At 39.8% G+C, this 12,635-nt stretch overlaps 1 protein-coding gene across 1 annotated transcript in view; it reads left to right on the forward strand.

Moving 5' to 3' along the window:
* The window catches only part of LOC122123288 (zinc finger protein 717-like), a 69,051-nt gene extending 63,628 nt beyond the window's left edge, over positions 1-5,423 (forward strand). The window contains exon 6 of the mRNA XM_042697648.1: positions 5,344-5,423. Within this exon, the coding sequence (XP_042553582.1) occupies positions 5,344-5,423 (80 nt within the window). The remainder of the gene's footprint in view (positions 1-5,343) is intronic.
* Positions 5,424-12,635: the final 7,212 nt, after the last annotated feature.

The following is a 12,635-nucleotide window of genomic DNA, read 5'->3' on the forward strand; positions in this document are numbered from 1 at the left end:
TTAGAAAATATAAAGAAAATCCTACAAGTAACCCCACACAACAAAATCTAATTTTAAAATAGGAAAAAGATTGAAGAGACGTTTCTAAAATGGACGTATACAAATAGCTGATTAAAATGTAAAAGTAGTATCAATGGTCATGAGAATAATCCAAATCAAAATTACAATAAAATAACTATTTTACACATGTTAGTATGGCCGTAGTTTTCAACCAAACACCAAAAATCCTTCCAAACTCCAACAAAAGCTAGGAAAGTTGTGACAACAATGTGAACCTTGATGCATTTCTCTCAGGTATGTAAAAGTATCAAAGATGGCACAAAGAGTCCTAAAAAGAACTAAATATACAATTACATAGAAATATGGTCCAGCACTTCTACACTTGTACGTACCTTAGAGAAAAACAGAGATTTCTATAAATACCATCAAAAATACAGCCTAAGTTTCAAGAAAGACAAATACCACAAGGCAGTCCAAGAGTATTTACAGAGACAATTGAAGTACTTATAACACACTCAGGCCTGTACAGCAATCAAGTTATGTTTGAACACACTATTTCAGCAAATCCAGTAAAACTTCATTAGGATAGTCTAATGTTGTGTATGAGGATGTGATGTCTGACCAGTTTCTAGCCAACCTTTACTTCCATGAGAAGTTACCTCCTAGGTGTCATTGAATCACATAACAAGTGGAACGACTTTGTCCTGACATTCAAAAATGAGAAACAAACTAAAGCAAACCTGCACTTAACTTAGAAGGCAAGTTTTGATAATCTGCTAAATCTCCAAGCCATCTTTAGCTTTTTTAGAAACATGTTTCTGAAGCTGAATCTTTTTCTTCTGTTCTTCAATCTTGGACACCCTTAGGTTCATAAAATGGAATGTCAAACAGTGAGAAATAAAAGAATCTCATCAGAGATCCTTCCATTCTTTCTTGCTGTTGACAATGAATAAAGATTCCGGAACCATGGCAAGGAGAGAAGACAAATGAGAGCGTCAGAAAAGAACCTGTGTGATTTTACCCTAGAAGTTCCTGGTCAGACCATGATAGGTGGGTTGGAAAAACATAAAGCCTTCTTTTGGGAGAAGAAACATTCCTGAATCAAGTAGAATATTAAAGTATCCGGTAATGACAAATCCACAGAAGATTAAAGCCTTATGTGTTACTAAACACTATTAACAGAAAATACACCCCAAAATGTAGATCCATAAAATGGAAAAAAACCACAACTTATTTAGGTATGTGCTTTTGCTTATACTTGTTGGTTGATGACACAGGAAATTCTATTATCCAGCGTTCAATTTATTTTTCCCATTTACCCAGAATAGTAATTGTTAATATAAAATACATGAACTTTGCAGTGACATTTACAAAAAGCGAAAATTTATTCTGTTTACTTCAGTGAGGTTGTTTTTGATAGGAAACACAATATGAATCTTTTAAAAGCAGTGTTTGCACATTAGTACTGGGTTTTTCTAGATCATAAGAATATTTTCTTTCTTTGAAAAATTAAAGTGGAGCTGGGAAGGTGGCTCAGTGGTAAAGCGCTAGTCTTGCATGCCTGAGGCCCTGGGTTGGATACCTCAGCACCACATAAGCAAAAAGAAAAAGCCGGAAGTGGTACTGTGTCTCAAGTAGTAGAGGGCTAGCCTTGAGCTGAAGAACTGAGGGACAGCACCCAGGCCCAGATTTCAGGCCCCACGACTAGACCCCAAAAAAGAAGAGAAAAATGTAAAGTGAATTTATTATAGCCTAAGTGTTCATATTCACAATACTTAAGATGAGGAGTGTTACAAATTTCAAAGTGGGATATTTTCTGTGTGTTTTGGGATTTGGACTGTCCTCATCCACATTAGTGACTGAACAATCTGCCTTAAAATTGTCAAGTTTTCTATTTCATCTTATTTCTATTTCATCTTATATTATAGAATATAATCTGAATTTAAAAGAGGACATTGTAACTAGGCTCTCATGTCTAATGGCTGTAATCTTAGCTTCTCAGAAGGCTGAGATCTGAGGAAAGTTAATATTATCCCCACCTTTGCTCTTCAGCCCCACCAAGACTTGAGCTCTTCCCAGACCTAGAGTTCCCTCCATACTGCTGACCACTCCCTCCTTCTACCCACACCTACCTGAGCATGTACCTGCCTAACTTCTTGCCTCCAGCTCCTGTTGCTACCTGAAGACAGACACATGCATGTGCTCCCTCTCCTAGGAAATATGGTCCTTCTACTAAACCTTATAATAATCTTTCTCCTGTGCCTGCTTGTAGTACCCTGGGATGCACATGATGGATCTCTACATGGATCACAAAATGAAGCCATTGGTAAAACAACGTCTGAGAGACTAATCTCCAATAAAATAGCCAAAGTAGCTGGAAGGGGAGGTGTGGCTTAAGTGGTACAATATTATCATTGAACCAAATAATTTCATGGTCATTTTCCAGACCTTGAGTTCAAGTATCAGGACAAGCCCACACATATCAAGGTCATTGTATTGTATTCAAATTATATTTTAACAATTAAATTGGAATACATAGATAAGAATTCTCTCTCTCTCTCCATTTTTGTTGGTTGTGGGGCCTGAACTCTGAGCCTGGGAACTGTTCCTCAGCTCCTAAACTCAAAGCTAGCACTCTACTACTTGAGCCACAGTGCACTGCCAGCTTGAGGAATCAAACTCAGGGTCTCATTCATGCAAAGCAAGCACTCTACCACTGAACCACCTGCCCAGCCAGTCTCTCTCATTTTAAGTTATGTAAAATAGACTAATTATATTAATGGAGAAATTGTAATTTGTCAAGAAAGGACACAATCATTGGAGTATATCTGTGCCAGGTGCATTTTGAAAGTTTCAAACACCATAGGAAGTGCAGAGGGTGAAAAGAAGATCACTATGTTTATGTAAGACATATTCAAGGAATGTTTACCATTCATTGGCTTCAAAGCACAAAAACCAAGTTTATAAAGCCACATGGGTGAGTACCAGAATCTCTAGGTTCAGTCTGTAGACTCTCCTTGTCTAGAGAGCCAGAGGATTCTCAGCCAGTTTCTTGCACCTGCAGGAACAAGTGCTAATGGCAGCACAATTCCATTAGGCCATAGAATATCATCAACCTCAGACTGGGGAAAGATGGGAAGGGCAGACTTTGGCTGGCGATTCAGATTGCTTCAAGTTACAGCTCCCAAGTTCCTCTGAAGAAGAGACACTGGGCTTCTTCCTTTTGGCTGACTATGGAATGCAAAGCTGTACTTCAGAGCACTTCCAGCAGCAAGGCAAAAGGAAAGAAACTTGAATTTACAAACTAAAAACACCAACAGTGGCCAAGTAGGTTCAAGAGCCTTATCCCGGCCCCCCTCCACTCTTTCAAAGGATCTGTACCTCAATAGAAACTACAATTCCCATAACATGATGCATTCAACTAGAGGAAGTAGGCTTGTTACAGGATTTGGACTGACACCAGACACGTTGTCCTAAGTGTGCATGGATGCACGGGGACCTTTCTCTCCCAACTGCGGGAACTAAGGTGAGTTTCTTCTTGAAAAAATCAGTTTACCTCCTGAATCATTGTGAGATCAACCAAAACAAAGAAATGTATTAGGATCATTAGATAATTTGGCTTTTTAATTCTTAGTTTTATTAATGTAATTGAGGTTATGAGACTCCATGCTTATTGATTTTGTTTTTATTCAAAAGTATTTTCCTCTGAATATAAATTAGGTCACTGTTTTGCCTTAAAAATTTGAATATCTCCCCTCTCTCTTTAAAAAGGTATTTGCATCTGGGTGCCAGTAGCTCATGCCTGTAATCCTATGTACTAAGGATGCTGAGATCTGAGGATGCTGGTCCAAAGCCAACTCGAGCAAGGACATTCAGGAGCTTTCTCTCCAATTAACCACCAAAAATACGGAAGTGGCCTTGTGGTTCAGGTGGTGTAGAGCTCACCATCAGCAGAACAGCTCACAGATACTGCTCAGGCCCAGAGTTCAAGCCACAAGATCAGGTATTTACATACACTTAGCTGATTGATTCTGGGATCATTTCCCCCTTCTGTAATATATATATATATATATATATATATATATATATATATATATATATATATATATATATGTGTGTGTGTGTGTGTGTGTGTGTGTGTGTGTGTGTGTGTGTGTGTGTGTGTGTGTATTATTATATATAATATATATTTTAATATATTATAATATATATATATATACATATAAATGAATAAAATAGCAGAATTTTAAAGTAGACATACTTTATAATCTTAGAATTAAATAAATTGGTCAAACTCTACCCATTATTTTTCCAGAAACTCCCAAATTCCCTCTATGCAATTTTAAGGAGTTTTTGGTTATTTGCATATGAAATTTGCCTTTCCTTTAATATTTTTTCCCTCCTTTTGTTGTTGGTCCTATGGCTTGAACTCAGAACATGGGCACTGTCTCTGAGTATTTGCTGTGCTCTACTTGCCTTTCTTTTCTTAATTGCTTCAGGAAACTAGTGAAAAGTTTCCTCCCAGGGTTTCTAAGAAAATGGTACTCTTCCTCCAAGACTCTTCCAAAAATGGTTGTCTAGGGTGATCATGGTGAATGTGGGTGGAGATAGAGTTCAGGGTAGGTCTATGTTCATGTGAAGCTTGATAACTTGATCCAAACCAGTCTGTTTTTACATTTCTGTTTTGCATATCCTGTTGTTTTGATTTTCTACCTGCTCTCTGATCCTAGAAGTTTCTCCCTGCTAGGGGTCCTCAGAATTGTCTTTCCAACTGTATCCATTACACTGTGGAATAAACCTTTTACCTCCCTCCCTCATGTCAGACATCCTAAGCTTTTCTCTTAAGGATTTGTTGTGATTGTTGATGATCCTTTCCCCACATCATGATTGGGAAGGATTGTGTAGGAAATATTCATGCCTGATATTCAGTCCTCCCGTGCATGGGTTCTCCATGCCTCTTTTAGTGGACCTGAGCTATTCCTCATGAAAATGGAGATCATGAGGCACATTTGGCTATATAGATGTCAACTTTGGAGCAACTGTAAAATATGAAGGAAAAATAATACTTTCTTTCTGTAAAAGTTAAAAGTTCCTGAGAGGCAAAGAGGTAAAGATCAGGTATAAATCGGTGCTTCCCAGACTAGCTATGTCACATAGTTTTTGTTCAAGGGTACATTTTTCAAACATTCATTTCTAAGTATTATGTTCATTGTACTAGTAGTAATAGAATTCACTTCCTACATTATTTTTGAATTGTTCAATGCTCACAGAGTAAGTCTCATTATTTGTTATACAAATATTATATCCTCTTCCTTCATTCATCTCAATGATTGACTGTTCCAGTTGCTGAGGTAGAAGGTACAAGTATGGTACGCTATTCAGGGATAAATTATGGTTCTGACGTCCTCTGGAGGAAAAGGTGAACGAATGGAAAACATGTAGCTCATGCATAACATTTCTAGAATTCCTTTGGCAGGAGATGTGGTGCACCCCTCATGGGTTCCACTATGCCCGGAGATTCCTGTGGTTGCAATGATGCACCACCATGGAGGGCATGTGGATTATGGAGAGCCTGTGGATTTCACATCTTGTCTACTGTTGTGCTGGTGGAAGTCTTCCAATATGCACTGCATAACTGGGCTCAAGGAGTGACGTGATCAGTGGTACCTTGCTGGCAAACCCATGTTTGTCAGCCTGTTTCGACAAGCTCACCCTGTCATCTGGAACTGGCTGCTGCTGAGGCCTTTTGGAATAATGCCTGTCTCCATCCGATACTTCTATATCAGAGATGTGTCCTGTTTCATGGTTTTGTATCATTTACTGTGCAAGGTTGTGTTATGTATCCATACATGCTGGTAGAGCTAGGTATGGTTTTCAAGGGTGGGGTAGTTTTTGATACCTCTAGCAGGAACAATTGTGTTCTCACTAACTGCATAAATACTCTGAGATTACTATGCAATCACCTTAACTTATGTTGCTTGTTCAGTTGATAGAACCATTATGGTATAATAAGTTTGGGTCTATGTTTGCTATTGAGGTTTAGAGGGCTCTTAGCCACTGCTGCAGGTTTTTGGGAATATTGGTTGCCAGCATTTTTGCTACCCTAAATGTTCTTGCTAGTGCTACTACTTCTGCTGTGAACCTTATCCAAACCATATATACAACACAACATGGTAATAGTTTAGCTTGATATGTTTCTGGTGCCCTGGGATGCAAGTGGGCTTAGATAAGTTTGTGATATGTTTTATGATTTGGAAACAGCAATGATGTATATTGATAATCAAGTAGACGTGCTAAAGACCCAGTTAAAAATGATGTGACAGGGGCTGGGAAGATGGCTCAGTGGTAGAGCGCCTGCCTTGCATCCATGAGGCCCTGGGTTCGATTCTTTAGCACCATATAAACAAAAATAAAAAAGCCGGAAGTAGTGCTGTGGCTCAAGTGGTAGAGTGCTAGCCTTGAGCTGAAGAGCTGAGGGATAGGGCCCAGACCCAGAGGTCAGGCCCCATGAACAGACCCCCACCCCCAAAAAATGATGTGACATGCTAATGGTTAGTACGTCTGTGTTATCCCTCAATATGATATGGGCCAATATCCAGTGACATATTTGAGGAATCTGGCCCTTTGATAATTTTTTGTTTTGGGGATCTGGTCATAGGGCTGAACTCTAGGCCTGGGCAATCTCCTTCAGCTCTTCACCTCAAGGCTAGCGGGCTACCACTTGAGTGACAGCGCCACTTCTTGCTTTTTTCTTTTTGCTTATGGGGTGCTGAGGAATTGAACTCAGGACCTCATTCATGCAAGGCAAGGATTCTACCACTGAGCCACCTTCCCAGTCCTCCTTTGATAAATTAAGCTTAGACATTAGGCAGCTTCAGGGTCAGAAATCTGATATTGGTCAATCCACCCTATAGGTAGCACACCCTGCAGATTTAGCTGCATCAGTTCACCATTATATACAGGGATTCAGCCTGGGAAATAGCACTCCTTTTTCCATTTCTTAGGCATTTTCCTGTTTCTTGTTTTGGTATTCCTTTTTCTTCCATTCTTCCTGAGATGTAGGTTCTACTGCATTTTCCAGGCTCAGGCTGATAGACACTTGCTCAATTTACAAAATAAAAAGGAGGATTGTTGCAGACACAGAGGTGCCAGGACTGTCAAGGTGTGAGCAAAAGCTCCACAACCATGGACTGCAACCTTCAGGGCTGTAAGTACTTGCCATTTTCATAAGACGGAGTGTTCCTTTTAGCTTCTGGGCTGGGGCCTTACCTGTAGGAGTTTGGTGGACAAAGGTTGAACTAGAATGAGGAAGGAGTCACATGATCTGCAGTTGTTGCCACATTGAGTCCTAGAACAATGTGATGCAAGAACTGGACAGATATAGAAAGTGTCTATAGCTAAGGATATTGCAGAAATAAAGAGAGATTCATCATTGGCCTCGTCTCTGTCTCTTCCATTATCATCCCCTTGTTCTTCTGGAGCACTGCTGGTGTTGTGGCTGGCCCCCAGCAGTGGTAGTATGCTCACCTAGCATGCATGAATCCCTGGTTCAAGTCCTCCCTACCACATACACAGGAACACAAAATGTGGAATTGTGGCTCAAGTAGTAGGATGCTAGTCTTGAGCAAAAGAAGTTCAGTGACAGTGTCCATGCACTGAGTTCAAGCCCCAGGGTTGGGACATAAAACACAAGAAATGCAAGTTGGGTGCTGGTTCCTCATGTCTGTAATCCTTGCTCTTCAATAGGCTGAAACCTGAGGATCCCAGTTCAAAGTCAGCCTGGCCACCAACATGTGTGAGACACTTATCTCCAGTGACCACTAGAAATTCAGAAGTGTGTTGTGGCTCACATGGTAGAGTACTTGAGCTCAGAGATGTTTCCCAGGTTCAGAGTACAAGTGCCATGACTGACCAAAAAAAAAAAAAAAAAAAAAGGATAAAAATATAAGTAAATGTATCAGAAATATAGGCTTGAACAATGAAAACTACACTTCACATGTAGTCTTGGAAGTACTCCAATTCTTTCTGATCCTTTTCTCCTTGCCTCTCAGGAATTTACTTTTATAGAATGAAATTAATTTTTCTTTATTTTATTAGAGGTGCTTTTGAGTTGAAGTCTATAAATCCATATATGCCCTTTGATTTCCATTTTCATGAGGAATAATTCAGGTCCACAAAGGAGATATGGAATAGCTATACACTGGAGACCTAAAACCAGGCATGAAACTTTCCAATCCAAACCATCTCAATTATATTGTATGTAAAGGATCACCAAAAATCACAATAAATATTTAAGAGACAAGTATAGGATCTCTGAATATGAGAGAGGGAGACTGTTGCAGACCCTGGGGTGCCTACCAGGAGCAGACAAAATGTGAACAAAGGCTTCAGGGCCATTGACTCCCACCCTCAGGGCAGCAAGTCCTTGTTCTTTCTTGGTTTGAGGAAGTGTGTGTTCTAGCTGTTTGGCCTGGGGCTTTAAGTGAAGGGAGGCTTTGGTGGAAAAGATAGATTGAAGTAGAATGAGGAAAGGTGTGTGCTGTTTGCACTTTTTGGCACAGTGGGCTTAGACCAATATTACACAAGCGTTTGAGAAATAGAGCAGAATTGTGCCATCAGCCATCTCTCTGTCTCCTTAATTATTATACCATTGGCCCACAGAAGTCTTGCTTGTGCTCTGTTAGGATTGCGACAGAAGACAAAGATTTATTCCACAGCTTAATGTATAAGGCCTGAGAAGACAAGTTAGAGGTCCTCTAGATATGTAGCCTAAAGCTACTGAGCGGAACTTTTAGGATCAGAGAAGAGGTAAGAATTCTAAAGAGGGGCTGGGAAGGTGGCTCAGTGGTAGAGTGTTTGCCTTGCATGTACGAGGCCCTGGGTTCGATTCCTCAGCACTATATAAGCAAAAAGAAAAAGCCAGAAGAGACGCTGTGGCTCAAGTGGTAGAGTGCTAGCCTTGAGCTGAAGAGCTGAGGGACAGTGCCCAGACTCAGTTCAGGCCCCACGACCGGACCCAAGAAAAAAAAAGAATTCTAAAGAGATTTTCACATGCAAAATGAGAAGACAAAAGCAGACTGGTTTGTAAATGATTAAGATTCACATCAACATATACCTACACTAAACTTCATTCTTCTACTCACTTGCATTCATTTTGACCCCCAACCACTCTCTTTGTAGGAAAATCAGGGAAATGTGCCATGCTCTTAAGAATCTCTGTAAAGAAACTTTTCACTAGTTACCTGAAGAAATTATTAAAGGAAATCCAAGGAGAGCACAGCAAATGCTCACAGACAGTGACCAAGCTCTGAGTTGAAGCCTCAGGATGAACAGAAAAAGAAAAAACATAAAACCCTTAAATGAAAAGCAAAATTCAGAAACAGCCAAAAACTCATTTTCATTTAATAGATAGAATTGGGAATTTTCTGGAAAATTAATTGTTTGATTTTGCAAAATCTAAATCAACACAAGGATTATGATGCATATGCACATAACCATCTTCTTATTCTATGCCAATGTGTACATTACACTAATGGAAAATGACCCGGTATAAGTTCAGTGTCTATGAGTACGTTTGTAAGATGAGAGGGGAGATATTAAACAATGTAAAGCAAAACAGAGATATTATTTACACTCAGCAGAACACAGGCATAGAACAAAAGAAAGGTATGAGAAACACAGTCTCATAACCTCAATTTCATTATTAGAACTAAGTACCAAAAAGTCAATGCATCCAATTCTCCCCATATATATCCATTTTCTGGTTGGTCTTGCAATATTTCACAAAGGAAACAGTGGTTTTTAAGAACAAACTCAGCTTAGCTCCCACAGCAGGGAGAGAAAAGTCCCAATGCATCCAAGCACTCTTCTGACCAGAGGTAAAGCAAGGTGTCACCGAGCGTTACGGGAATTGTAGTCTCCGTGGAGGGCTTTTGGTTTGAAAGTCCTGGGTTGTTTGTTTTTGAAGGGCGGAAGTGGCGCAGAGATCCTTTAGCGCATGCATCTCCCCGCCCACCTGGGGCGTTTTAAGTCTGCCCCTTCTAGATTCTTTCCCTTTGACTTGCTGCTGGAAGTGCCCTGAAGTAAAGTTTGGCCTTCCATAGGTGGGAGCCAGGAGGCAGGCGCCCAGCTCTGTGCGGTGGAGCTTGGGAGCTGTAACTTGAAGCAATCTTAAGCTTTGGAACTGATGTCAGGTAGGAACTGTGGGATTGCTGCTGGAGTCTGTCCTCCACGGGTTTCTTTTTCTGGTTCTGTTTTTTCTTGGTCGTTGGTGGGGCTTGAACATTGGGCCTGCAAGCAACGTTCCTGAGCTCGTCAGCTCTTTATAAAGAGAGCTTTACACTTGAGCCAAAGCACCCATTTTCCCTTCCACGCTTTTCTCCACTCTGGGGTTGATAATTTGCTTGAGGTTCAGGAGTTTGTGCTGCCATTAGCTTCTGGGCCCTGAGGTACAAGAACCTGTTTCCCAAATGTCTGAGAGCAAGCTTGGTGATTCTGCAGATAAGGAGAGCCCAAGAGCTGTGCATTTGTACTCCAAGACCAAGGGATTTTTCTATTAATGCATGTGATTTTATTTGCTTTGCCCAGGTGGAAGAGGCGTACAGGAAAAATTCTAGTGAAATTGTGAGGTGTGTGCCTGCCTTGAGTCCTCTTAAATTGAAATTGTATTTGGGGCTTCTGTGTTGTTTCTCCGTGACATATTTTAATCTTTTTGGCTTGAAGTTTTAATCTCCTGGCTTGAGTTCACAGATGTTTGTTCACCATCCTGTTTCTAGAGACAGTTGTACAGGGGATATTGGAGTAGTGAGTGCTGGTCCTGTATTTTTAGGAATGAAGCCTAGCAATGTTTGAAGCAGAGCACCCTATGAATAAGAATCTCCATCCTAAATGGACAGACCTTTTCAATTCTGAGAAGCCCAAAAGGGAAGAAGCAGAAAAGCACAGGAAGGGGAAGATGTTGCTAGCTTCCCTGGCCTTATGCAAAAATTGTTGCTACTTTCCTAAGCACCAGATTCACATGGTACTCTTTCCTACATCACTCTCAATCACTTAGTGTTGTTGCAAGATTTAAGCTAATTTCTAGGAGTCGTGATGAGCTGGCTTAAGGAATAACCCAGAGGCTAGTTATCAGAAGGTACCTGACACTGTGGTTTGGGAAGGTGGGGTAATTGTTATGACTGAAAATATCATTCATATAGTAATCCCTAATCCTCTTCTTTCTAATTTATTCAACCTGGGTTACCACTATAATTTTTAGTAGGTATTCATTGAAACTTATCTTAAATGTCCCATCTATGGATTTGTAAATGCTAGCTCTAATGTGTTGGCTGTGCCTCGTAGTTCAGAAAGTGTTGGTCGGGGACATTTGGCCTTAAATGAAAAATCACAGAAGAAAACTTGAGGTAATATGTCTTACTCAAGGTTGTGTGCTTTGTAGGTGATGCTTATCTTCAGTTGTGTCACTCCTATATGGAGTATTTTATTTTATTTTATTTTTTGTCTTTTCTTTTTTGGTACTGGGGATCAAACCCAGGACGCTGCACTTGCTAGGCAAGCGCTTTGCTACTGAGCTACATCCCAGCCCTGGAGTATTTTATGTTGTATCTTGAGGATGGCCAAGGATCTTCCCATGACTGTTTAGGGAAATGAACATTAGGGACTTCTCAAACCTGGGTTGACCTCATCTTTACTCATGTCCCTTTGGCCAATTCATGTTAAATGGCAAATTGCAAATCATTGCGTATGTTTGCAATGGATACAGTGAAATGTGCCATTTGACAACCATTATTGAAATAGTATAGCACAAGAAATATATTCTGTACATAGTTTCCTCTATAACGTTGGGTGAAAACTACTGAGTTACATCATACATGCTTTCCATGATGTTTAAATATGTAAATGAATGAGGTAGAAAACAAATTCCAATGGATTCCTAGGACACCTTTGCATTAAAAAAAGCAGTTCCTACATCCTGAAGTATATTCAGTAATAATTACTTTTAGTGGCAATGTGATATGTTTTTGCTTTCAGTTATTCAATATTTTTTGTAGGAACATTCAGTTTTATAAATGTAGTATGTACAGAAACATAGAAAGTCTCACAGATTCATTTCTGAATACGTCATTTGTCTTGTATCCCAGCCATGCTTCCAGAATCTTCTGCTCATTGTCAGCAGCAAGACAGAATGAATGGATCTCTGGTGAGTTGTTTTTTTATTTCTCATTTGGTTTTATTCCATTATATGAAGCTAAAGATGTTCAAGAATTTAAAACAAGGGAGGGGGGAGGCTGGGAAGGGATGTGAAGGGTAAACAAAGGAGGAGGCTGCAATGCTTGGTAAGAAATGTACGCATTATCCTGCCCATGTAACTGTAACTCCTCTGTACAGTATGTTCACAAATAAAACTAAATTAAATTAAAAAAAAAAAAGAATTTAAAACAATTCCAACCACACAGATTCAGCCTCAGGAACATATTCATATGGCTTATAGATTATCAGATTAAGATTGCTTGTAGGTTTAGCAGATTAAATGGTTATATTCTTTCTAAGTTGAATGCAGATTGGATTCAGAATGTCTAGGTTTCATCTTGTCATATAATGTAATCAAATCTGTTATGTGATGTAATGACACCGAG

The sequence above is a fragment of the Dipodomys spectabilis genome, unplaced genomic scaffold, assembly GCF_019054845.1.
Source record: "Dipodomys spectabilis isolate Male_0828 unplaced genomic scaffold, ASM1905484v1 ptg000227l, whole genome shotgun sequence".
Taxonomy (NCBI): Eukaryota; Metazoa; Chordata; class Mammalia; order Rodentia; family Heteromyidae; genus Dipodomys; species Dipodomys spectabilis.